This window comes from Euwallacea fornicatus, chromosome 30, assembly GCF_040115645.1.
Source record: "Euwallacea fornicatus isolate EFF26 chromosome 30, ASM4011564v1, whole genome shotgun sequence".
NCBI lineage: Eukaryota > Metazoa > Arthropoda > Insecta > Coleoptera > Curculionidae > Euwallacea > Euwallacea fornicatus.
The window spans coordinates 771,383-796,792 of NC_089570.1; the positions used below are offsets into that span (position 1 = coordinate 771,383).

The window sequence follows — 25,410 nt, forward strand, 5'->3', positions numbered from 1 at the left end:
GGACATTTCCGCGTGAAGAGAAGATTTTTTCAGACATTCGTTTTGCGAATAACCGATCTACTTCTGAGTCGTGTTGCTGCCCGTTCCAAGAAGTGGTGCAAAATAAAAAGAACTTCTTCATTCAGGACATCTTCCTCTGGACCCCTTTGTGGCAAAAAACAATAATTAACGAAGTTGCATAAGAATTCTGCGCAATTCAATTATTTTCTTTGTAAGTTGGAGACTCTCTTTTGTGTTTTTCCAATTCGGTTTTAATCGAGTTACCCACTTGGCATTCGAGTTTTTTCCACTTCTCAAAGAGACGTGCCGGGAGTTTGCGAGCCGATTAGGAGCCGGCCAGTTTAACCTTGTTTAAGAACAAAAGCGACGTTTTTAATTTAAAACCACTTACCACCCATCGCGACCACGGGAAAAAAGGCCACATCAATAGGAACCCGAAGTCTAAATTATGGCCATACACAAAACCTTATGGTTTATCGAAAAAACGGCCGTCCTCCTTGCCCACCCACAGAGTGAGACGTCCGAATGAGTAAGAAGAATTTGAATGAGACTGGCTGGGAACACTACAAGATCTAATAGATAAATTAGTGTTTAAACGACTCGGATTTGAACAGATGGCTTGGAAGCTTCAAGGCCACTTTTTCCTTTATCGTTAATTAGGCCAAATGAAATTATTGTTCCGATGGCGGTCTCGGTGAGTGGGTACTTACATGAAATTTTCAGTAGTTTCCAAGTTGGCCCGAGGCTTTAAGGCCGGCTAACAGCATTAAGGATCGGTGAGGAAAGTATAATTGGAAAATTACTTCCACAAAATTGCTCCTCCGTTAAGCTACGAGCTTAACACGACCGCGGGTAAAACCGAAACTAAAAATAAAGCTTCATCTTAAGTGATTATTAGCCGCCACGAGGTGCGAGCTTTGTATGCAAAATGCATACTAAATCGGCCCATAAAAGCACATTTGCATCTGTTTTGAGTCATCGAGAATTTGTAATTTGTGTGTCTTCTTTGAAGCGTATGTTCTATGAATTCCATTCCCACTCCAATTACGGAGTGGCAAAAATGGTGAGGGAGACTCCTCTAGAGCCAGAGCTGGCACGCCCCTGATGTTTCCATGAATGGAGATGAATTCGTTGCGTTTGTAAATTCTAGATCTGGCATGGAAACTTAAATTTTTCCCAGCGAAAGGGTTGATTTATCAAAGGACGTCACGAAAGTGCCCCCGCCGAGTTTTGTCATGAGGCTCTAAAGATTTTTAGAGCAAAGCGAACCACTTCAAGGTTCTTTAGTTCAGAAACAAGAGCGACGAGTAACGACTTTAGTAAATTTATCTGCAGTTCTTCAAAAGATCAAAGCCGAGAAAAATTTTCCAGGATTTTTCTATGGCCAGCCGCATCCAAAAAGTGTCTCAAACGAGATATTTTAGGCCAAATTTCCGCCTCGACCCATGAAATTCACGTTTAACTCAAGACCGTAGAGCCTGAAATTTTTTACTACTTATGGATTAGAGACAAATTGAGACTGCACATGGATACTCACACTCAACTTTAACACGGCTCTAACGCTCCCTACCAACGAAAGGGCTTTCGGCTCTGTCAATAGAAAGTTCCTTGGAACATTTGCTATTTGATTCTGTTAAGAAGCTGCCAGTGTTAATAAGTTTCCCAGATGTGACTCAATTATTAAACTAAATAAGCTCGGAACAAGAGCTTTAATGGGTCGAGCTTTGATTGTTCTATTGTCAAAGTTTTCTCGTAGTTTAATTATTGTCCTCGTGGATAATCTCGCTATTTATTTCTCCATAGTTTACGTCTTGAGGCGTGGAAACATCCCTCTCTGTACAAGGTACGACATAAACCCACCCATGGGCGAAAACATAAAGGGCACGTAAATCTTCGTAATTGCGACGTTTTAACTGAGAAACACTTTGTTAGGCTGCATACGCGACTTTGCGCGAATAATTCAAAACGTGTATTTGCATGTTTTCACCGCGCCCATAACCATTCTCGTATGCGCTTTGTCTTGCTGCCTGTTTAGCATGTTTTTACCTGACAATTATGGCCCCATTTAAATTATCCCGCTTCGTGCATTCCGGGGGAGCTTTATTCTTACCGGTTTTAATTACCCCATCGACTTCTAGATGCAGAGCAACTTAATTTATTAGGGGGAAGCCGCCCTGGCGTGTCAAAAACCCGTTCGAAAACCCTCCTCCGACGTTGACAAATTCATAACATAAATCCACGACGCCGTATCTATCGTAATCTACGGAACAAATGACCCAGAGATAGTCATTCTTATTATGTGAAAATGGCTTCGTTTTGGGGCTGTATAGTAATTTTTCTTGCCGCGGGCGGTAATTTTTGCAGGCAAAAATTCCTCCCATGATCCTCGAGGACCTGCGGCAGTTTTCCTGCCTGCTCACCGGGTTTTACTGCCGTCTTGCAGGCCATTATCTTCGCCACTATAATTATCTGTTTTCCTTTTGTTATATCTACAACATCCGAACGCGAAACAGACAGCTCCTGCAGTTAAGGTAACTAATCTGCGGTGATTGCTCTCCTGAGATCCCGGAGCGATCCTGCTGGAAGCCCATATAACATGGGTCTATCGAGCCAGACACTCTCTGAGGTATGAGAAATTCGATTAAGTGTATCGACACCAAGGAAATTGTGTTTTTCCATGTTTAAGTTCAAGTCACGCTAAATCACTCCGAAATGCCATAAAACTTGCTATCGGTTAATCAGGATTTCAAACTTGTCTTCAGATTCTTGGAAATTGCTCCGAAAGTTTTTATATTGCTCAAATTAGCTCCGTCCCAGAATCCTAGGACACCCTGTATATTCTTGGGCTCGTGGGTTACTTTATCCAAGAGGAACAACTTTATTTCGAACGGTCAAATGGACCTCATTAGCGATTGGTGAAACGGGAAAAATGGACAAAGGATTAAACAGACATCTCATATGAGGTATATGACAAAGTTGGGGCACGTTATTTTTCAAATGAGACATCCTGCATATTATCGGGGTGCAGGAAACCCCATTGGAGAATTCCACATCGAAGAACCCATCGTTGTTTCATTCTTGTCACCAACTTGGGCACGCGTAATCATTAGTCACGTGCATCTTCCATTGTAACAATTTCCTTCTTCAGTGCATGCTCATGTCATTGTTATTTTCTAATCAATTGCAGCAGGACAATGTCGTCTTATTGAGCAGCTGAGCAAGAATGACTTCTGAATAATAATCGTGTGATCACGTATAGAACCCACTCATGACGACCACCTTTCATGGCACAAAACAACGAGTATGTGCGGTGAGAAAATCCGCCATTATTATGCATGGACTTCTTTCATACAAATCGCTCTTTATTGTCCTTTCATGACTCAGTTCCGTGAGGAGTCAAAGAGCCTAATCGGTCATTATAAGAAGCTATGTTGCACATTTCCCTGAAAGTGTTTGGATTTCTTCATGTTGGAGAGAACTGATCGAGTAAAAAGGGGTTTTGTAAGTAAAATATTTCAAGAAAAAAATGATATGGGACACTCGTGGAAATAAATTCGTCATCTCGCTATGACAGACGTAGAGGACCAGCTTGAAATAGCACCCCTATTTCAATATGTCCTCAATCCCTCGTAATAATGTCGCGACATATCGGGCCTACATCAACCCTCGAAGGGGGCATCTTTCAAAATGGACGGTTTGAATAGTATTCATGTTGCAGGCCAAAAAAAAATCGGAAAAAGCGGAACAATTTCAGGTGTAAAAGTTCATGCTAAAAGCTGAATGAAATTGAAACTCAACTCAGGGCTAATGAAATGGCAGTGTACGTGCGCAAAGTTGTAATTATAGAGCGCAACCTGGGAACGTTGCAATTTTTTTAATTTCCCATAATATACAAGACGGTCTTTAGGGCTTATTGAATATCCCTTTAATACCTTCATTTGCCGAGGGTTTTATGCACCCATGAAAATATCCAGACTGTGTGCAAAGCTCTAATCAGACCGGCACGCGAGTTGTAACTAAATATATAAACAATTAGGGCGGCCCTAATCGCAAAATCAGGCCTATTTTAAATAGTTACAACAGAATTGCTTACACTTACAGCATAATTATAGCGGTTACTGGCCGACTCGGGTAAACGGGTGAATTTTGCATGAGGGGGATGCGTGCCGCATGCAATTCGTTTTTGAGCCCCGCTATAAATAAAGGGGTTTGCGCAAATTCCAAAGGTTTAACTGTGTATAATCTGATTATGTGGAAAAAAGCACAATGAATTATATTGTGGTCAGCGGGTCAACAAATTAAAAAAAACAACATTTAACGTGGCACCTAAGTTTATTTTTTCTTTTATTCTATTTGGGGATAGCGCGTCACACGCAAGTGGAGGGAATAGTGTGCAATTGCATGCTGGAAGGGCAGACTTTGCGGGGGAAAACAAACGAAAAATGTCGCTAAAAATAACATAATAATAAAATTTTATTAAAAATTTACAGCGCACTGCACTGCCTGGTCGCACGTCCGTCACTGATATTTGATCGCTTTGAAAGCAACGTGCTCGGGCGTCATCCGACTTCGGAGACCCGAACGTAAACGTCACGATTTTCCCGGTATTGTCAATTCAAATAAAATTTTAAAAGGGTGATTTTTACCTGTTTTGAGTGGGGCCCAATCCCGTACGAACACTCATTACACGTTTCTATGGAATTAATTTCCAGCTACGTACAAATTTTCCAAATATTTTCCACATTTTCCCTCGAAATTTGATACTTTTTGCAAGCAAAACGGGGGGTGGAGGGGGCACGAATATTGACAAGCGAAGCGGTATTGTTTTGATTCCAAAGCCTTCTTTTCTTAAAGCGTCCCTTACATACGACGGATTTTTGTAAAATCACCTGTCCAGTTAATAGTGCTGTTAATAACATAACAAAAAACAACATAATACATAAACAACTAAACAGTATCGCATAATTTCAAGCAATAATCAGCATAAAAAAGAGAATAAAAGAAAAGATCGATTAAATTAGGCACCATAATTAAACACCAATCGCATAAATGGACCTTTGCGAACGATTGCATGACTAAAAACATTCCTCAGCCATTGGCGAAGAGGAATTTCTGAGCATTTTAGACATTTTACAAATTCACCGTCTATACATTTTACCTAATTGTTGAAATTATCGTTTTTCATAGCTTCAGAAAAGGGTGTGTGATTAATCACCAAAACGTCAAAAACATTTTTCGTTCAGCCCTGAGTAGCCGTTGAGTATTGCTCTTAGTTAGTTTTAACTGAGATAATAGTGTGTAGCAATGCCGTTGACCCTCGAAAATGGTTCCCAATTTAGGCAAAAGTGATCAGTTCAAAAGTGTAAAATAATAACCAAATGGGGGATCTTTTGGGGTTTCTCCATATCGAGGATTGCAATAACGAATTCGGCAGCATGTATGCATTTGGCAGTTCTTTTCCAAGCATTTTTCATGGGACCCAAATTACCGTAGACAAATGTAGCCGTCACTAACACGAACGCCCACTTGGAATTTTTCACACTTCGAATGTGGACCATACGAATAAAATTAAACTCATTTTTCATGCACCTTTTTGCTCTGCAACACATCAAATTCCACGCTAAAATCATCATGTAGTTAACTAGAGGGGATCAAATGGCCTTTTGTAGACGACTATTAGAGTTCGGTAATGAGAGCCTCGAAGTTCGGTCCCTTTTTGCCCTCCACTTGGTAGTAAAACTTTCTAATGGTCGTAAAACTGTTAATTCGAGGTCTTGGTAAGAATTTCGACGATAATTGACCCTTTTTAGAGTGAAAACGTATAGAAATATGTTCATAGCTTTCGCTAATAGGGACGAAAGAAAGCTCCCTAGTCCCAGAGTGAAAAATAATCGAAACAGTATGTCTTGCGTATTTTACATTGTCGCGTACGTTGGGTTGCCTGCAATCCAGGGCAAACATGTTATTCGTAAGGCATAAGATCGCTAAATGGTCTTAAATACATTTTTTAATATCTAAGTTTAATGTTTGCAATAATGTCTGAGAAGTTCTTTATCACCGATGTCCATTCCGCATTAGACAAGTTCTAGTTCTCAAGATAACGAGTGAAAAACGCTTATAGTCCCACTGCACGTAGCGTACTGATATACATAGATATGTGGATAATGTTGATTGATTCAAGTACGTTCACAGTATGCAGATAACATTCACGACGTAGAACTCACAATATGAAATTCCTCTACAAACAAACTCTCTTTAGGTCCTTTTATTGGCCCCAATTTTGACGATTTTAATGTTCCAACTTCCACCAGTGGTGTGCCGACCCTGTTAATTAATTAATGCTTAGCTAATGCTTTCAATTCTCCAGGAAGCGCTGGTAATAAACAGGTCGTAGACACAGCATTAAGGATTCCTGGGGCTGTTGTAGGAGGAGTTGAGGAGTTTTAAACATACCTAAAGGAGCGGTCGGTTAATTATTGGGAAGAATTCGAAGCATTCCGGTATAGTCATTGAAGGTCGATTTTTGTAGGGAAAGATTGCGACGGATGTAGTTAGTAATCCCGATGGTGGGATCCAGGGGATCGTGGTCGAGGGCCCGTTCATGGGGATGCAGGATCCCCTTGGGAATATGAAACTTTGTTAGAATTTTAGAGTACTTTCGTAAATAAATTATATTACAACAGCAACACTCTCATTTATGAAACCGGAGCAAATTACTGATGCAGTCCCATTTTATTCAGAGATGTGCAGATTTTCGAGAAGTGAAAGGATGGGAGAGAGATTGGTAATTTTTAAGGGTTGATCTCTTCTTAAATATCTAATCGGGTTCATGTGGTTCTTCAGAAGAGCTCGATAAAGGGAATTTCCGATCGGCACTTGCAGAGAGAAATGCTTAAACTGGCAGGCTCAAACGTGTCAAACAGAATATCAATCTTTCCAGTGGTCCATAATCTGCTTGTAGTGAACCAAAATCAGCCAAAATGTAACGGTTTTGAGAAAATATTAGGCGCTCCCAAGGTTATGCCGCAGTTAGATGCCGAATCAGCAGTTTTTTTGGTTTTTGTTTATTTTGCTGGAAAAAATCGGGCACAATGCTGCTGCCAAAAAAAGCGGAATTTCAGGCCAATTATTGCCACTTACGCGAATCGAAACAGAGGTCCGGTGCACAATACATTCACGATCGATTAACTATTAATTTCAAATTTCCGCAAAACAAAATTCCCGCACTTTGATAAATTCGTATAAAAGGCGCAATTACGTTTGTTAGAGTCCTGACCTGGAAAGGGCCAATTATCGAAATTGCTTAAAACGACGTCATAGATTTGAAGGTCTTTATTGTCGCAACAATTACATAATGATCAAAGTTGAATTATTAGCGGCCAAAGAACCCGCCAAGTTGGAAGAAAAATCAATTCAAGAACAGGAAGTTCAATGGAAGAGTACTTACAACGTCGCCCACTGACTCAAGAGTAGCATTGATGATTTTTCTAGGGGTCTTCAATATATCTCCGATAGAAGATTTAACGAATCCCGTAGTTTCGTCAGCTGTAGCCCAACCCACAACTAAAAGAACTGGAAAACTAATGAATTTAATTACCTGGAAAGCACATTTTGGTCAATAACGAAAATTATTAAAACATCAAATCCCGCTACCCTCATTTTGCTTGTTTTTTATTTCATTAGAACCTCAACCAGCTGCTGATTACCCCGCCTTGCGCTCTTCGATTATTTAGAGCTCTCACTATCAGTAAATTTGAGCTATAAATGATATTATTGTAGTTTTAATTACTAGCGAGGGTCTACATTTTCTGCAAAACTTCTATAATTGCACAAAAACCACTCAAGGATAATTTCCAATTGCGTAAATGCGATAAGCAGCTTTAAGAGAAATTACAGTTTTAAAAAAATCTCCAATTTCACTGCAATTTTTAGTCTTTTTTTGAAAAAAAGTCACTTGAATTTTAGAAAAACTCGAGCAGAAACGTCTTCAAATGATTCTCAAGACAAACTCCTCGTTGAGTGACTCACCGCTTCAAGTCTCAGATCAAACCTCATCTCCAAGACTTTTTGTTTAGGTGCGTTCCTTCGATTTAGTTCTGGTTAGTCACTCGTCGGTTAACTATGGAAATTTTAAAAGTAATTTTAAAGGTAAGTTTGAGGGGAAAAGAGGAGATTGCTCCTTAAGGAAAACTCGAAATTGTGGTGAAATTCAAGTTATTTTCGTATGGTTTTCCTAAGCACGTATCAACAAGTTTATGCAACTGAATAATACTTTAAGGCAATTTTTCTTTGCCGGCTGACTTTTTTTCGCAAAAGCTAGAAATTTTCTGATGAAATTTGAAACCATAATAAAAGTACTCAGCTTTAATGCTTTAAGAATTTTCGTTATTAGTCAAGATGCCCTTTTCATGTAATTGCACTCGTTGCTTTTTTGATGCTATTACCGATGGATTTGGCTTTGAGCTGACGACGCTGTAGACTCCTTTGAAAGTACTCTTGGAGATTTACTAAATGCTCTTCCACAATAGTACCTTAGGGTCAGTGGGCGGCTTGTAAGTATTCCTACCTTGAATTGATTTTCTTTCCAGCTCAGCGGAATCCTTGGACTTTAATAATTCAACTTTAATGATGATGCAATTGCTGAGTGAATATAAAATAAGGAGCTCTGAATCTATGATTTATTTTTTTTTAATAATTTTCGCGAAAGACGCTTTCCCGGCTAGGGTACCACCAAATGCGTCTCTTATATGAATTGGTCGAAATGCGGGAGTTTGTTTTGCGGAAATTTCAGATTATTAGTTTCACTTTTAACTCAGTGTTTTGGACAAATTTGAGGATACTAATGTCCTCCAAGTCGCACGGTGTTTTCACTGTAAGAAAGTATTGAATTATTGCGAATTTTATGCCGCAATCGAGGGACGAACCAGTGACGTACCCCGTTTTTATTTATATTTATGGAAAAAATTCGTGCTCAATGCTGCTGCCGAAAAAGCGGAATTTCAGGACAATTATTGCTACTTATGCGAATTGAAATAGGGTTCCAGTGCACAATGCGTTCACGATCGATTAACTATTAATTTCAAATTTCCGCAAAACAAATTTCCCGCATTTTGATAAATTCGTATAAGAGACGAATTTGGTGGTGCCGTGGCTGGGAAAGCGTCATTCACCAAAATTATAAAAACAAACCAAATCGTATATTTAGAGCTTTTTATTTTCTATTCACTCGGCAAATGCATCAACGTCAATGTTGAATTCTTAGCTGGAGACGATGCTGTTAAGTCGAAGAGACAATCAATTCAACAAAGAAAGAAAATTCCATGCACCGATACTTACAACTGCTTCTAATATCTGAATAGTGGTATTGAGGACTTTTGGAGGAATACTCCGTAGTTTATCAACAGCACTTTATGTGGTTCCTAGTATCTGTCTAGTAGCCAAGCTTAAATCTATCATGAAAAGCATCAAGAAACTAAAGAACGCAATTATCGGAAAAGACCATTTTGATCGATAACAAAAATTTTCAAAAGGGCTAATGATCGGCACCTTCATTTTGCTGCTCAAAGTCTACTAGAAACTTTACAAGTCACTGAATGATCTGCCATGAAATCTTTGTCTATTTAAAGCTCTGACTATCAGAAAATTTTAATCTCAAATTGACGTCTTGCAGTTCTAATCATCACATAAGTTCTGGCTCAACTGAAAAAGAAACAATAATAGGACAAGAGTTATCTTAGAATAGTATCTAATTGCGCAAATGCAACAAGTTTTTAGAAAATTTGTAAAAGAGAACGCTCGAATTTCTCTGCAATTTTAAGTCTTCAAAAAAAACCTCCTTTGCAATAACTTCTGGGCAAAAGAAATCCCATAAAAGCTGCTTTCACATTACCCAGAAATTACCTGGGGAGTTTAAACGCTTCCACTTCTCCAAAACGAGGACGTTCCTAATCCCAAGTACTACATAAAGTCGAATCTTTCTTGCAGAGCTCCACTGAGCTGCAACATGCTGTCGCCCCACTAGACCCTGTTCACACGTTTTATCGTGCAATTTCAACTATTCCCTTACTTTAAGTCCGGCGAAATCGGACACGTCAGTTTGACTCAAACTCAAAAACTCCCTTTGATCGGCATTTGAGGGGGCAGCTTCTGCCCTCCCAGTGCGGACGGGTGCTGTGAGAAGAATTTGACCTCACATGCTTTCCCTAATACCCTTCTTTCAGCTACTCACGAGGGTGAAGAAGCGCTACACATTGCACGTTTAATCATTCGAAGCAAAGTTCTGTATTTGTTGCAGAACTTTGCTTCATTAGCTTTGTTGCGCATTTGCGGTCGAAAAGCTTTAGCTACATTAAGCCAAACAAAGAGGATATTTAGATAAAATGTGAAGAAAGTCTCGGAATTGTATGATAAGGGAAAGTTCAACTTGTTTCACTGGTCCAAAAGCTTTTCGTCGCAAGGAGGATTTGGTTCTGAGTAAAGCTAAAGGATATAGAAATGAACAATTGCTCATTCGAGCATGTGAAGCAAGATACTTCACATCGCATTAGCGTAAAATTGTTATGTAGAAGAATTTTTTGATTTTGAGTAAAATTTGAAGAAGAAAATGTTCTTGTTTTCGCTAAACTAATGGCGGGGAAACGCTGGTTACAAGTTTAAGTATGAGAAGCAGCGTCCAGGGGGCGTTCCTATTGCAGAAGAGGAGAATAAGTCGAAAAGAATTTGATTTTGAAGAGCATTTAACGTCAATGGTGCAGCTGACGATTGTTCCATGACGTCACAGCGTTTCACGGCCGTCTTCGATAAAAATACCAAAATTGTCCCCAACGTTTAGTGACGACACACGAAACAAAAATGGTAGAAATAAAAAAAACTGCATGGATGACTCGTATTAGGAAAAACTTCCATAATTGAACAGTCAATTATGATTATGAAAGCGTCATTATTTATTTTTTTTTTAAGCTAGAAATTTGAGGATAATTATTACGACTTCAACGCGTTAATTTATGGAAAGAATTTGCTGATAGTGGGAGCTCTAAACAATTGAAAATTCTAAGACAAAACACTCTGTAGTTTGTCGAGGTCCTAGTGAAATTTGAAATGCAAAATGAATGAGTTTTGATGATTTAAAAATGCGAACGAAGCCAAATTCTTCAAAATACATCCGTCCGAACTGTGAGGAGGGGTGAGGACAGCAGAGGCCAGTCAAGGGAACTTTCTGATTTTGAGTAAAACTTAACGTTCCTGATTTCGCCAGACTGATAATGAGAATGAAGAAATTCATAAAAGTGCACGATGAAACGTGCGAGGCACGGTCCGTGTTGTATAGACGGTTGGACTTTCTCATTAGTTTGAGGATAATGTGAAGGCAATCCTCCTTGGATTTCTTTCGTTTAAAAGTTGCAGCAAAGGAGCTTTTTTTAAAAGCTCGAATTCAAAATTTAAGGTTTAGTTTCTATAGTTTTTGTTCTTGGTACGCCATTGGATATGATTTTAAGGCAACTTTTCTACAATTATTATTATTTTTAAAATGTGGTAAAAACCTTACATGCTGATCGGAGCTGAAATACGTTAATTTATGACAAAATTTTGCTGATAGCGTGAGCTTTTAAGAGTCGTAGATTCTAAGCGATAATAGTCAGTAACTTGTTGATTTTGTGCTAAAATTTGAATAAAAATAAAATAAAAATGTTTTCATTGATTAAAATGACCTTTTCAAGTAATTTTGCTGATTAGTTTCTTGTCGCTGTTGGTGGTGGCTTCAACATCCGCTGACGATATGGTAGAGGATTTAAGCTCAGCAACTAAAGATATCCTTAACAGTGCTAAAACTGTTGCTGAGAACGTAATGAACGGTTAAGGTTCGAGATTATGTTTATGGGATTGTTGATTCACACGTAAAAGTTGTTCGATTGACTTTGAGCCTAGATTGTAGATCAAATGCTCCTAAAAATTGGCTCGAAATCCCAATGATTCAACTTTAACGAGGATAAGTTGCTGAGTGAATGTAAAATAAGGAGTTCTAAATCTAAGATTCCTTGTTTTTATAATATTGGTGAGGGGCGCTTTCCCGGTCAGGGTACCACCAAATGCGTCTTTTATACGAATTTATCAAAATGCGGGAATTTGACATCGATAGTTAATCGATTATGAACGGATTAATACGCTGAACCTCTGTTTCCATTGGCGCAAATGGCAATAATTCTGAAATTCTGTTTTTTTGGCAATAGCAGGGTGCCTAAATTTTTCTTTTAGGAAAATAAAAAAAAGCGGACCACCCGCTGATTTGGCCCCCGATTGCGGCATGAAATTTGTAATAATCAGGCCCCTGAAGTGAAACTGCTGTCCGATGTGAAGGACGTTTCGTCCCGAAATTTGTTAGTGATATCCCAGGGAGCCGAAGAAAGACGACCTTTACATAAACGTGAAGTAATGATGAACTTGCTTTGGGCAATCTAACGATGAAAAATTTCGTGTAATCGAGCGCTGAAGCTCGAAAAGCAAAACCCAACATGTTCCAGAAGTCCACATGTTTTTTGCAACACAGGAGGGTCCTCGAAGACGACTTTGTTTTGCAGTTGGGAACATCATTCGAGGTTAATAACGTTCTTGTTTCTCCCAGTTAGGGAGAGTAACGCACTTTTGCATGTTTGAACTTGTGATGTTTCAGTTGCCATCAAATTCAACAAGTGCTCCAGATTATAAGAGTAAAAACGCGAGGCAGGGTACAGACGTGCAAGAACTTCTTGCAGAGGGGCAGAGTAATTCAAATAAGAGTCGATTCTGAGTACCATGTGAGGTTAATAACGTCCTTGTTTTGGACATTCTCATTGCAAAGCTTGAAATTACACATTATCAATGATAATGTTAAACCACATTTTAGATGATCTGGTGACAAATCAAAAGATGCAAGAACGCTTGAAATTCTATCTTAAGTCAGTATTAAACTCTTAAGTCATATATTAAATGGCTCAGGGGTTCAAAGGTTTTTTCCAGGGGAGGAACTTTTCCAAACAGACTTTGTTAGGAGGAATATTTGCAGACCATTTTACCTCTGTTTTCTTCAATTAAAGAGTGAAGAATCGCTGAAGGTTCAAGTTAAAACTGTTGGCGGAAGACTATTTTCCAGTTGGGCGGGTGCAGGTTAGCAAGTTCTTGATTAAAAATTGAGGTGTGTATTTTTAAGGAGTATTTGAAGGCAATTTCCACTGTATTTCTATTACTCAAAAGTTACGGCAGAGGAAGAGATTTCTTCCAAGTGAAAGCTCAAATGTGAGGTCAGAGTAATTTTTTCAGAAGACTTTCGCAGTTTCGTCAGAAACATATTAATCCCTTTTAGAGTCTATTTTTGTGGATGTTTTGATTTTTTCCAAACTTCGAGCATCTACTTTTGCGCATTCTAAACGTCATAATCCACAAAAACCTGAAGGGATTACTTACAACAACAAAAAATTCTATAAATTCATCGGCGATTATCAGCAAGAAAGACTCGTTAGTTTTTTTTTTTTTTTTCAGAAAAATTAGAAACTCGTAGGTAATTAGAACTGCATAACATCAATTAATATATAAAATTTGCTGATAGTGAGGGGTTTAAATAGTGGAAGGTTTGAAGGCAAAGCATTCACTAACTCGTTGAGTACCTGGTAATACTTCAACAACGAAATGAAGGTACTGACCTAGGTGTTTTAGGAATTTTGGTTTTTGATCGAAGTACCCTTTTCAGGTAATGATAATGTTTGGTTTATTGGCGATATTGCTGGTGGGATTTGCTTCATCCCTTGAAGAGATTAGCAAAATTGTTGAAGATGCCATTGATGCGACGTTCAAGATTCCTGCAAAAGCCGTCGACGCGAGTTTAGAGGTGGTAAGTATTGTTCCATCGAATTTTCTTTCTTTTAATTGATGCTCTTTTCAGCTTAGTTTAGTTCCCGGGGAGTAATTTAACTTAGATTATGATGTAATTTCTAAGAAAATAGAAAATAAAGAACTTCCGAATCACGATTTTGTTTTAAATAATTTTGGTAATTGGCGCTTTCCAAGTCAGGGTACAAACAAATGTAATTGCGCCTTTTATACGAATTTATCAAAGTGCGGGAATTTTGTTTTGCGGAAATTTGAAATTAATAACTGATCGATCGTTAACGTATTGTTCACTGGAACCGTTAAATAGCTGTTATATTTCGATTCGTATAAGTGGCAATAATTGGCCTGAAATTTCGCTTTATTTGCAATGGCATTGTTGACGAATTTTTTACCCGGCAAAATAAATACGAACCGGGGGAGTCCCCGCCTCGTCCCCTGATTGTGGCATAAAACTCGAAATAATCCGATACTTTCTCAAAATGAAAGCACTGTTCGACTTGCTCCGGCAAATTAAAACCCGTCAAAGTCTAATTTAAATGGAAAAAGTTACAAAAATACGCCGGAGAAATCTAATCAGCCCGAACGAAATGGGCCTTTCCGGAAAATTGTGACGATATAAAACTTTCAAACTTGCAAATCAGCGGAAATCTCCCGGACATTATTTCGAGTTATGACGGGGAAAGAAAATCATTATGTCACACCTTCGTCTATTTGCATTAACGACCCTCATGTTATTTATCTCAGCCGGTTGTTTATTTGTCTTTTATTCGGGTCCTGAAGTACTTAACAATGGCAGGCATGCAAGAACAATAAACCTTACGAAGAGAGAGAAAAAAAAGAGGAGCAAAGTAAATAATTGGAGCGCCCTTTGTTTCCCAGGAAAAATCGTTAGGAAACTTTGGGAAATTTTTATCCGGGGAAGGTTCGGGTTTCCCCAGAATTAGAGGCATTAGAGCTCTTAAGGCAAGACAGATGTGTACGGCGTCAAGATCTGAATGACAAGACCCGAATCACGGGTTCAGTTCGGTTATTGCACAGGCTTCAGTACTTTCCAGACGAGTCCGTTAAACGCGCCATAGGGGGGTTTGAAGATGGAGATTTAGTCTGAAACTTGGGCTTCTGGACAACTAAGGAAACATCGGGTTAAATCGCCCCTCGATCCTTCCAGTTTCGAAGGCCCGGACGCCTGAGAATTCAGCCTCGTCCCTAGAGGCGAAGATGTTCACGGAGGAACAAAAAAACTCAAATTTAAGAAAGTTTCTTAACTTTATTTAAATTAAATTAAATTAATTAAAATTGAAATGCCGAAAACAGAGCTGGAATTTAAAAGCTTGAATTTTCTGACCACTTTTCAAGCTAATTTTAGCCATTAATCTCTGGAATTAATAACAACTTTAATTCCAATAAAAGCAGTCCCTCTCTTCTGGTTTTCGTTCCAGGCGGGTTGCGATTCAAAACGCATGATGGTCACGTGCTACCACGGGGGAGCGCGGGAGGGTGGGGGACAACCTAATGTGCTTTAACTCTGCCGACAATGGCAATATCATTAAGCTGTCACTGTGTATATATTACGTTATTCGTGGAGATTAGCTTACGGCATCCCCCCCCGTGTGCGTCGCGCTCCCCGTGCGGGGTGGTTCCTGCCCCAAATTCGGTGCCCCCATAACAATGTACCCACTACAGTCCGGAGCTAAGCGGAATTTTATAATATTTCTATTTATATGCAGATGTGATAACTGGGCCCGGAATAAACCGGATCCCCGAGCTCTCGTTAGCTGCGAAATTACCTCTTGCCTGTTAACTTCATTTTTCTTTAATTGTCCCGGAGTTATGACGGCTTCGGGCCTTTGTCGTTTGTCAATAATAATTACTTCATCCTTTTCCTCATTCCTTTCCCTCCGCCCTCTCGCTCGTAAAACTGCACCTGTACACAAAACACGCGAAAGTTTTAACAGCAGCGGCGAGGACAAGGGGGAGGGAGTTTTCACCGTTTTCAAGGGGCTTTATTTATATGTTTTCCCATCAGTTATCCGAAAGTAAATTTAAAAACTGCTAAAGAAAGACAATAGAGAAAGGGAGGGCGGAATAATTAATTGGACCGGCCTTTATTTTCTTTGCGAAGGAAAAGCGTTAAAACTTTGGCGAAAATTTAATACCGGCAAAGACAAGAAAAATCCCATTTTCTTCCACCGGGGGTGGGAAACGGACTAAAACGCCCTGATTGCGTCATTACCGGTCCTAATAGGATCTTGTCTACAATCAGCAGGGGAAGGAAATCGTTCAAATAAAATCGACTATTTCACTTCGGGTTCTCTGTTCTCTGTCTTTGAAGGGCTTTTTTGCAAACTTGTCCAATTCCCGCACCGAAAAGAAAGTCGGTAATTTAATTAGAACGAACTATTTTCCATTATCTTTTCCTCGTAAATTATGGACAGAACAGATACCACCGAAGCAGTGGCGCTAATCGAAGAACCGAGTGTTCGGTAATTTATTAACCGTTAATTTTAAGGATGCCATCAATTCCATTTATCAGAAAAGTTGTATTAGCTGAGCGCACGCCGCATTGGATGCGGAGGAGTAGCACTGTGAAGATAAAGTTTGACATTGCCACTTGGATTTCTTTAAAAACTTTTTGCCGCACGCGTGCGACAAATTGCGGCTTTTGCTTGGCGATAAAGCGGCTCTACGTCTAAGAAAACCCCTTTTAATCCGTACAAAATCATTGTTCATCGATGATCCACTCGCACGATATTTCATTTGATGGAGAAAGTCCACTTGCAGCGGCTTTGAGCCCTTCTGACGCATCTTCAGCTTTCCAAAATTTGAGTCATATCCGCAATCTAAGACGCGGGCTTGGAGCGCGAGCAGAGCGTCATCGCCAAATTGGCCGATTTGAATTAGACTGAAAAATGTTTAGCTGGTAAATGGGTCGGTTTAAAGACTGCCAGAAATTGTCCGAAAGCCACGGACACCTGGAAAACCAACGAAAATAATTCCGGCAAATTAATAAAGGTCCCTCCGACCCCTGGAACACCCTTCCAACTTTTCCGGAACGTGTTTGCTCCCATTCCAAACACACCTTCAGGATTTATGACCCCATTTTTTCGATTGCTTTATGCCTTTTTAATTAAGTTTGTGTGCGTGTCCAAAGCGCGGGTCTGCGCCTCGATCTTGTCCAAGAAGTAGAAAATGAGCTCATAACGTCATTCCCCGTATGGTCGCCTTAAATTGCCCTGGAAATGTCGCAAATTTGATTCCGACTTTTCCCTTCGTCCTGTCCAGATTGGCCATCGACGCTGGCAATCATCCGCACGGACACAAAAGAGGGTAAATTGGGGTAAATACCCACTCGCGTCGGGTTTTCAAGAGGTGATAAGGATATATTACGGCTATAAAGGAAATTGATATTCTTTCTCTCGCTTTCTTTCAAGATTACGCTGCCTTATAAGAGCCCTAAACTAATGCAAAAAATATTTGGCCAATATTGTTTGCTTTGGAGTGTTCGGAACTTGTATAGGTAGCAATTTATTCCCTCCACATCCCCCCCCTGCCCCTCGGAGAAAAAACTGCCCTCGTTAATCACGATTCCGGAACATTCACGTAACAACTTTTCAGTCACGTGCAACGTTTTACAAGCGTCCCGACGAAGGCCCTTTAATGACGCTACCTTTAGGCAACTCAGGAGCGCGAGAGGCGGGGGGTGGGAAAAAACTGGGCATTTGTACCAATTTCGTTAAGAATTCTCCTATTTCGCGCAGGGTCACGTACCACGAAACAGGTAGTTATCATCGGCGTATAATGTTAGATAAATGCGCCTGGGAACCTCCTCCTCCTCCTCCTCCTCCTCCCCGATCTACATCCATAAGTACTCGCATCGGAAATTGATTTTGCTAATCTGCTTATCTGAAATAACTTCTATACAAACTGTCTTTTTCGCGTGGGGTTTAAAGGATATAAATCACTCCCCGAATGGTCCCCAAAGGCCGGGTTTTCACCCTTAATATAACTCTGTTGTTTGTTTGTTTGCTTGAAGGGAGTAGATTTGGATATTTATGGGTGAATGAGTAGCGCACCAAAGCGACGTTTCTCTGTTAAAAAAAAAGAAAAAAAACACTGATAAAGTGATCGAGGATAATCTATACGCCATCGATTTCAGCAGGAAAATATCAGATTGTGTTTGGTTATTTTTTTAAAGCGGACGTGCACAATGGGTTTATCAACTTTTACATGTGAAGCGGTTCGCAGAGGATTAGCGCCGAACAAGTCCGTCTTAAAATGTAAATTTCTCCGGTTTAGAGGCGCAAAGATAATTATCCGGGCTGTCGGAGTGCCGGGGCCCTTTATACGGTTTCATAGTTCTGAAATCCGATTAATCCAGGCCGATCCAGGCGAGAGGCAACAGGAAGTCGTCCGACGCCATTCCGGCAAAAGGAAGCCCTGCCCGGGCCCTTTTGGGCTAACTTTCCACAATTGACGCGCAGTCAGTTAGCTCAAATTTAATAATAATTCGGGAACAACTTTGCCGGACCCGTTTGTGGTCATAGACCAGCAGTTTGGTGCATAGTTTTATTTACTTTGGGAATTGCATGAGTAATCCTCTATCACTCAATCTGTTTAGCGCGTTGGTTATATTGATTGTTCTGAGCCTCCGTGGGCGCGTTTCGCCATCGATATATTCGACCAACTCCCGGAACTTCACGCAAACGTTCTGAGTGTGAGTCGCAAGTCATCACTGAAGACGCCTCCACCAAATAGCCGGATTTTCACCAAGATTGGAATATTTTAGCGGACGAATTCGTTGGCGTGGTGAGTCCGCCTTCAGCGATTTTGAGGCTGTAAGTCGCCTTCAGCTCCAAATAAATTGAGCATAACCTGTAAGTTGATACCCAATCCTCCGGGCGGCTCAGTTCCAATCAAATTTGTACATTTTTACTGGACAACTTCATTGATCTAGAAAGTTTACATTCGGCGATTTCGAGCCTCTACAGGTGCTCTTCGGCCAACAGTAATTCACCAAATTTCAAAACTGCAATGTTGCTCCTCGATATGGATCTTGAACCCACATGGTCTCTTGCAATATTCGTCGTTGGGAACGACTAATCAATTAAATGAAGCTGTAATGAAATACCTATTCTTGAAACAAAGAGCCCCTTTCTCCCTTGATGTTTAAAGGCGATCATCCTGAATTTAAATTCTTGCGCTCTTCATAGAAAGACTTTTTTTTGTTGGGACAAAGGGGGTGAAGCTCTATTGCTGCAGCAGTTCTTCGAAACGCATTGTCTAACGAGATCTTTAAGACAATAAATTCCGAAGAGTGTTAATGAAACATATCCCCCGCCAACAAGGTGCAGCACGTCCCTGGCTTATATTCAGAGGAAATTTTAATTTTTCAATTTTTAGAGGGCACCACCGCTTCTAGAGTTCAGGCCATGGGCGCGCGAGTCTATTTTACGATGTTTCAAATCATTTGAAGACTACATCAGGAGATTTTGTTTCATTTCAAAAAAGTTATCGCATAATTTTGGATTAACAACAGCCGCAATTGTTTACCCCAGCCAGCCCTGGTGCTAGCACTAAATCCAGTGGCGCGCAATTTTCGTTTCAGAAGTCACATGGTTCCTGGCCAAAGCAGCTCTACTCCCATGTTTTCCTCTCAGACAAATCAACAGCCAGCATAGAATTGCTCTCACTAGCGTTACACACAAGTTCCACTTACAATTCCGCGAAATTGAGCGTAATTTCCGAAGTTTCCCCGAACATTCCCAGAAGTAAAAGGTCCCTCTCTTTGAGTTTTTATTATTTACCAATTCTTAGTTTGTCGTTGGTGTTTTACGCGACAGTGAATCTGAGAACGTGCGTCCCATAGTAAGCAAAGCTCCGCTAAAAGCTCTGTTTCAATATGCCGCAAACATCGGCTACATTTACCTTCCAGTGAATGCTCTGGAAGTTCAGCAACCCACTCCTCTGGGGCATGAACGTGAAAGACGTTCAAATAGTTGGAAGAGGAAACTTTTCTAACTGCAGATAAAAAGCGGAAAAGGCTTCCGGTAATTAATTTCCAGCACCTACACAGTTTCCTTGGGAGAATTATTGACATCGTCAAATTCAATCCCTATGAGAAAACGTCCTGACTCGGCCCTATTTTAATTGAACTATGTCATATACGACACAAATCCCCTCGGCTGTAAGTCGAAAGTGCCCCTGGGAACTTCCTTATGTAGTTATTAAATGTGGATAAGTGCACGATACTTCCCTGCTGCAGTCAGCAGATTTTCGACATATGAGGGGATTTATTCGGTTTATTACTGGAGATCGCAAGTACCTCTAATAAACTACCACCAATGGATCGAACCTGGAACAACTTGGAAATGGAGTTTTACCTCTGGCACTTGGGGGAAGTGTCAAATGTATATCCGCTCATCTCAGAGTTAATAACTTCGAAGCAAAACTGCCACGGGCCCTTTGAAATATCATTCTGAAGGGCCCGCACTGGATCATTCGACAGTTCGTTCAATTAACTACGGTCTAGACTGAGGGCAAGTTTTCGAACCGGTCGATAATCAAGTTCGTGTAAAATTCGATGTTGAAGTGTTTGTATGGATTTCTTGTTACAGCAGAAGATTTCGGAAAGTTCGAGATTCCCAAGATTTAAGCAAAATAGAACGGGCAGCAGCAGGTTTGAACTCGTAGAGGAGAGGGCAATGCTATCTTGCCATCTCAGATATCGTCGTTAGATGCGGTATGGGTGGCTGAGGGTAAACACAGGGCATTTGTTTTCCCAGGCCAACTTAACTCAATTAGGAAAAAAGCTGGAGCGAAAGCCCCATTTTCTCCCCATTAGAGTCATTTCAAGCAACGTGGACATGCTTTGGCTGGCACGTTCACCAGATCGTGCTCCATTCGATTATTGTTTATGGGGAATTATGAAAGGTCGCATTGAACTGAACTCGACATGTGACGCATCATGGTAATCAGGAGAAGAAGCTGAATTCAAAGATGTTAAGATCCGAGATGGCGCCAGTGAGAAAAAACAAAGTTGATGACAACTGAAAATCGAAATGTCTGATTTCACATATAATCTCGCCATTTTGTAGCAGAGAGAAAGAGAGAGAGAGAGAGAGAGGGGGGGGGGAAAGAGAGAGAGAAAGAGAGAGAGAAAGAGAGAGAGAGGGGAAAGAGAGAAAGAGAGAGAGAGAGTGCTGCAATGGTGACGTTCCAATCGTTATGAGTTACCTCGTCATATGAACTGGGAAAAAAATAAATTTTCCGAGCTTCCCTGGATGAGATCCAGACACCCTTACATCCTCCCCTTCTTTGACTTATTTCCTGCGCCATTTCTTCGAGGCAAAGTTCATGAATTAGAAACGAGAAAGTCTTCAGTGTGTACGTCTAAATCCAATTGTTGGGAGTCTAAAGATTGATATAATTCTGATCTCATCCTCGCAATACTCGTGTGTGAAAATAAGAGAGGGATGTAAAAGGGTTCGACCTTTAATCCATCGGGAAGGGCTTTATAAAATATGATCGTCAGGCGGGTGTTCGCTAGTTCTGGAATTATGTTACGCGAGCGATGCCTTTTGCGCCCTGAACCCATATGGAATACACAATACAAACGAGGGACGGATATTTTACAATTCAAAGTATGTTGTTATTGAGTTTGCCGAGGGGAATTAGGTTGTGGCTTTGTCGATTTTAATGTTTAATGGCAGTTTCAGGATTAATCCCTAATAATTCCTGACAATGTTCGTATCCCATTGATGCCAGAATTCTGGAAATTTCAACCCTCCCATGGGACCCTAAAGCGAAATTACTCCGAAGAAAATCGGTGTGTATATGCAAAACGCTTATCAGGGTGAAAAATGCGAATGGAAATTTCGCGATGGTAATAGACAGGCAGTGATTGATTACTTCGACGCACGCCCTAATCACAATGAATTCGGAAAGCGCCTGGATCATGGAACGGAGCTTGTTTCTGCCCTCGATTGAAAGACCTTTAATTTGTGAAGAAACGTGAATCGTATAACGATCAGTTAGGGCACATTTTGCGTCGTTGTTGCTTTAGTGACCCTCAGCCGAAGTTTCGACGACTCCTTTCAGCTTCCGATATGAAAGCAAACATAAGTCCATTATGTCGAAACCAGAATTTCCAGTGGCAGAGCACTCTCAAGCACTAAACCGTTATTCTCAAGCACACAGAATCTAATTTCGCCCGGTGGCATCAATGGGATTTCACTAATTTCAGCGATACAAATATTTGCCCTGCGCTTCTACGTTCTGGCCATTAAATCATCGGGGCCCGGGATTTCTAATTTTTAAAATGGATTCAATTTATTAAAGTGCGTTTTCTGGTGCTCCCCGGTTTCATTTCCAACTTCTCCATTACGTCCATGAACGTCCGAAATTATTATATATAACGCCATCGACGTGTTACCGAATGCGAATCACGAGATGCTCTCTCGTAACGGGAGCTCTGGATATTTTTGAGAATTCAATTTTTTGGTGGTACGTGTGATGCACGTTTCAGCTGGAATTTTCTAAATTGCCGGTTAAACGTTTTCAATTTTTCCCATCGAGAGCGATCGGTTTTAAAGGAGGGAGAAAGTGTCGAGAAATTTACACAGGATTTTCGAAAATGTCTGTGACCTCGGCAAGTGCAAGCACGCCTATGACTTGTGCGGACTTGGACACCTTAGAGATTGTTTTACGTCATGCTAACTGGATCGGCAGGCCAGGAAAGCGCGAGATGGGACAGGACAAAATATAAAGAAATTTCCCTCATCTCGATTTCTGAACATGTTTGTCACCTCGGGAAAATCCAAATGCGCTACTGACTTTTATTGACGATTATTAGAGCGCGAAGGATTTTTTTAGAGAACCGGAGTTTTATAAATCAATGCGGCGGGAAGCAGCGGCGTAGCAAGCAGGGAAAGACAGAATGCTAAAAGTGATTTAAAACGATCGAAAATTAACGGAAAAATCGTCCTTTTTGGTGGTCGAAAGGCAAAAAACGAGGTGGCCGACTGGCTTTCGAGGGGGCACACCAGGATTGCATGCGTTTCCGAATGTTCCAACAGCTTTGACCGAGCTGAACGCCCGATCGGCATCAACTGAGTCTTGGATCGGCTCTTCCACACGCTCTGCGATCATCTCTATAAAAGGAACGAAATGAAATTTAATCAAGTCTCCCTCCCTAATACCGAAATAAGTAAATCGCTCTTACAAAGTCGGAATTATCCGTGGAAACTGCGATTATTACGGGAGTATCTCGAGTAAAAGTCCGGGTTGATTGAGCAAAAGACTGGGAGTAGGGCCCAGCAAGTAGCAACAGAAAACGATCCCTTTGAAGTTTCGAATTTATCGACCTTTTTCAATTTCCAATTATTCCTTGTATTTGAAGATTTTCCCTTTATTTTATCATACATTTGGGCGTCCAAATCACATCCCAAAAATGCAATTTTCCCGAATTTAGGGACAAATCCTCCGTTTTTCAATGGGTCTAAGAAATTAAAATCCGCAACCGAACTGAAAGAAAATCTTCAAATACGTATAAATTGAAATGGAGTTGCGATTGATACGAAAGGGCTTTAGCCGAGACGATTTCGACTCTCTTCATCGCTTTTTAGCCGCATTGACTATTACCGTGAATGTTATCTGCAGTATTACCGGAAATCATCGAAGGGAAAAATTTCACTGCGGTTGCAAATGAAAATTACATCGCCCGTGGGTAAAATAATTCCTGAACTAGTGGACCCGAATGGCGTTTATATTTTACAAGGACAATTCCTGAGGGAGGAATTGTCCTTTGACAAGCCGGACACAACGGTCCATGTGGCAGAGATATTTCAATACAAGAGAAATTGCCTTTTCCTTCAGTATATCACAAAACTATGAAATTCAAGGTAAAAGCAAAAGTTAATTGGGCATAGAGATTCGCCAAATGCCTCGCTACACATCAATAGACTCTCATACGTTTGAAGTCCAGGATCGCAAAAGGCCATAAGCAAAATTTATCCGAAGCTTTTCCATTTCAAATTACGCCCGTTCCGCATTTAGGGGATTACCGTTTTATATCAATTTCCCCTCTGATGGAACCTAAACTATAATTTAATCTCCCTGAAACTCACCGTTATGCACCAGAAGGGTAGAATCCCTGGCTAGAGCCAGTTCTGAGTCGGTAAGGGTGGCGTCTGAGGCGTTTTCTGAGGTGGGGGTGTCGCTCAATCCCGCTGGCTGCTGGTAGAGGGGGTGTTGGTAGGTGTGGGGGTCGCCGTATCTGCGCCCTACCGATTCTTCACCCTCGGAACCGCTCAGACTGTAAGCGGGATATAAACGCCCCTTTCCTGCAAGGTAAAATGTTTCGCGTTAGCGTTTTTGCAAAAAGGAAATTTTGGTTGGTTTAATTTGACGATCGAAGTCGCGATGGGGAGTCGGTGCAGGTTCCTTAGGGTTCGCCCGATTACGCGGTATGTTATTTGAGCATAACGAGATCTTTCATAATTCTCCATGAATAATAATACGATGGAGCAAGATCTGGTGAGTGTGCCGGCCAACTCATGCTTGAAATTACTCTAACGGGGAAAAATGGGGATTTTGCTTCAACAGTGCCGTGATATTCCTGCAAAACGCTCCAGTGTCTCATGGGTGAAGGATTTGAGTGATATGAATTTTAAACACGCGATACTTATGAATTTTTCAGGACTCCCCGCGCTGCCTCATGAGATGCGTCATTTTTTCTACTCCCGCCATTGTCAAGTAGAAGGGTTATATAGAACCTAATGGAGAATCCAATTCATTGCCGTTTACTGCTTTTAGGGGGTTTTAATATTTTACTCACCGCCTGTAAAATTTCTGCTTCGTCCCCATTCGGTCTATGAACACGTATTTTAGCTCAGAACATGTTCCAAACTCGGCCGTATCTCTATGAGGGAATGGAAATCCAGTCGTTTTTCTTCACTTGGAAAAGGCGTTTTGACAATAAATTCACCGAGTATCAGCCATCCCCATCTGAGTCTCTGCAGCTTTCTTAAAGGGTGAAACTTGAGAGTTTCTCTTTCCCTGACTGCCCGATAGCTCCTAAACAGTTGAATCAAGCAACATTGGGCCTAGTGAACGACCCCATATATCCCTCCTTCTGGATATTCCATTATGGACATTCTAAATTTTTGATGTAAGTCCGAACAAGCACGAAAAGCGGCATGTTTTGTTCGGCACAGTGTTCCACATTTCCGAGTGAATAATTGAGGGCGACCGGCTGCGGTCTCACTGCCAGGAAAATGAAAAAGTTATTTCCGAAAGAAGTCCCTTAAATAATGGCAGGAACGTTGTCGCCCTTTCCCTCGAACGAAAGGTCATGATTCATGTATCTCCTGGTGCATTTTTCAGGGATTAAGTTTTCATCAAGTTCGGTGACTGTAACATCTGATGCATATGAAGTTAAATGTTTATGGATTTGAGAGGCGGAAATTCTCCATGGCCCGAAGCTCGAAATCCTGTCGTCCCGTATTGATCCTGCAGGAGACACCCGCACCGTTCGAACTCGTTCGGATTTCT

At 40.7% G+C, this 25,410-nt stretch overlaps 2 protein-coding genes and 1 long non-coding RNA gene across 13 annotated transcripts in view; 1 reads left to right on the forward strand and 2 right to left on the reverse strand.

The window, feature by feature from the left end:
• Bacc (Bacchus) overlaps positions 1-13,995 on the forward strand; it is a 43,630-nt gene extending 29,635 nt beyond the window's left edge. Inside the window, exons 5-7 of one of the 2 annotated variants that reach the window (XM_066298338.1) lie at positions 13,513-13,665; positions 13,721-13,861; positions 13,913-13,995. The gene's annotated coding sequence lies outside the window, so the exon portion shown is untranslated. Of the gene's footprint in view, positions 1-13,512; positions 13,666-13,720 lie in introns of both variants that reach the window. The other variant, XM_066298337.1, reaches the window with a different exon arrangement.
• The window catches only part of Ten-m (teneurin transmembrane protein Ten-m), a 95,178-nt gene that overhangs the window by 25,025 nt on the left and 44,743 nt on the right, over positions 1-25,410 (reverse strand). For 7 of the 10 annotated variants that reach the window (XM_066298281.1, XM_066298286.1, XM_066298290.1 and 4 more), the window contains one exon: positions 23,985-24,200. The exons of 2 other annotated variants lie outside the window; for them this stretch is intronic. In XM_066298281.1, coding sequence (XP_066154378.1) covers positions 23,985-24,200 — 216 coding nt within the window. Of the gene's footprint in view, positions 1-710; positions 860-23,984; positions 24,201-25,410 lie in introns of those variants that run through there. One more of the 10 variants, XM_066298287.1, reaches the window with a different exon arrangement.
• Positions 6,646-8,858, reverse strand: LOC136347920 (uncharacterized). The gene is made up of 3 exons (XR_010733549.1): positions 7,654-8,858; positions 7,141-7,597; positions 6,646-7,072 (listed from the first exon to the last, which is right to left on the reverse strand). It is a non-coding gene; the product is annotated as an uncharacterized lncRNA (long non-coding RNA).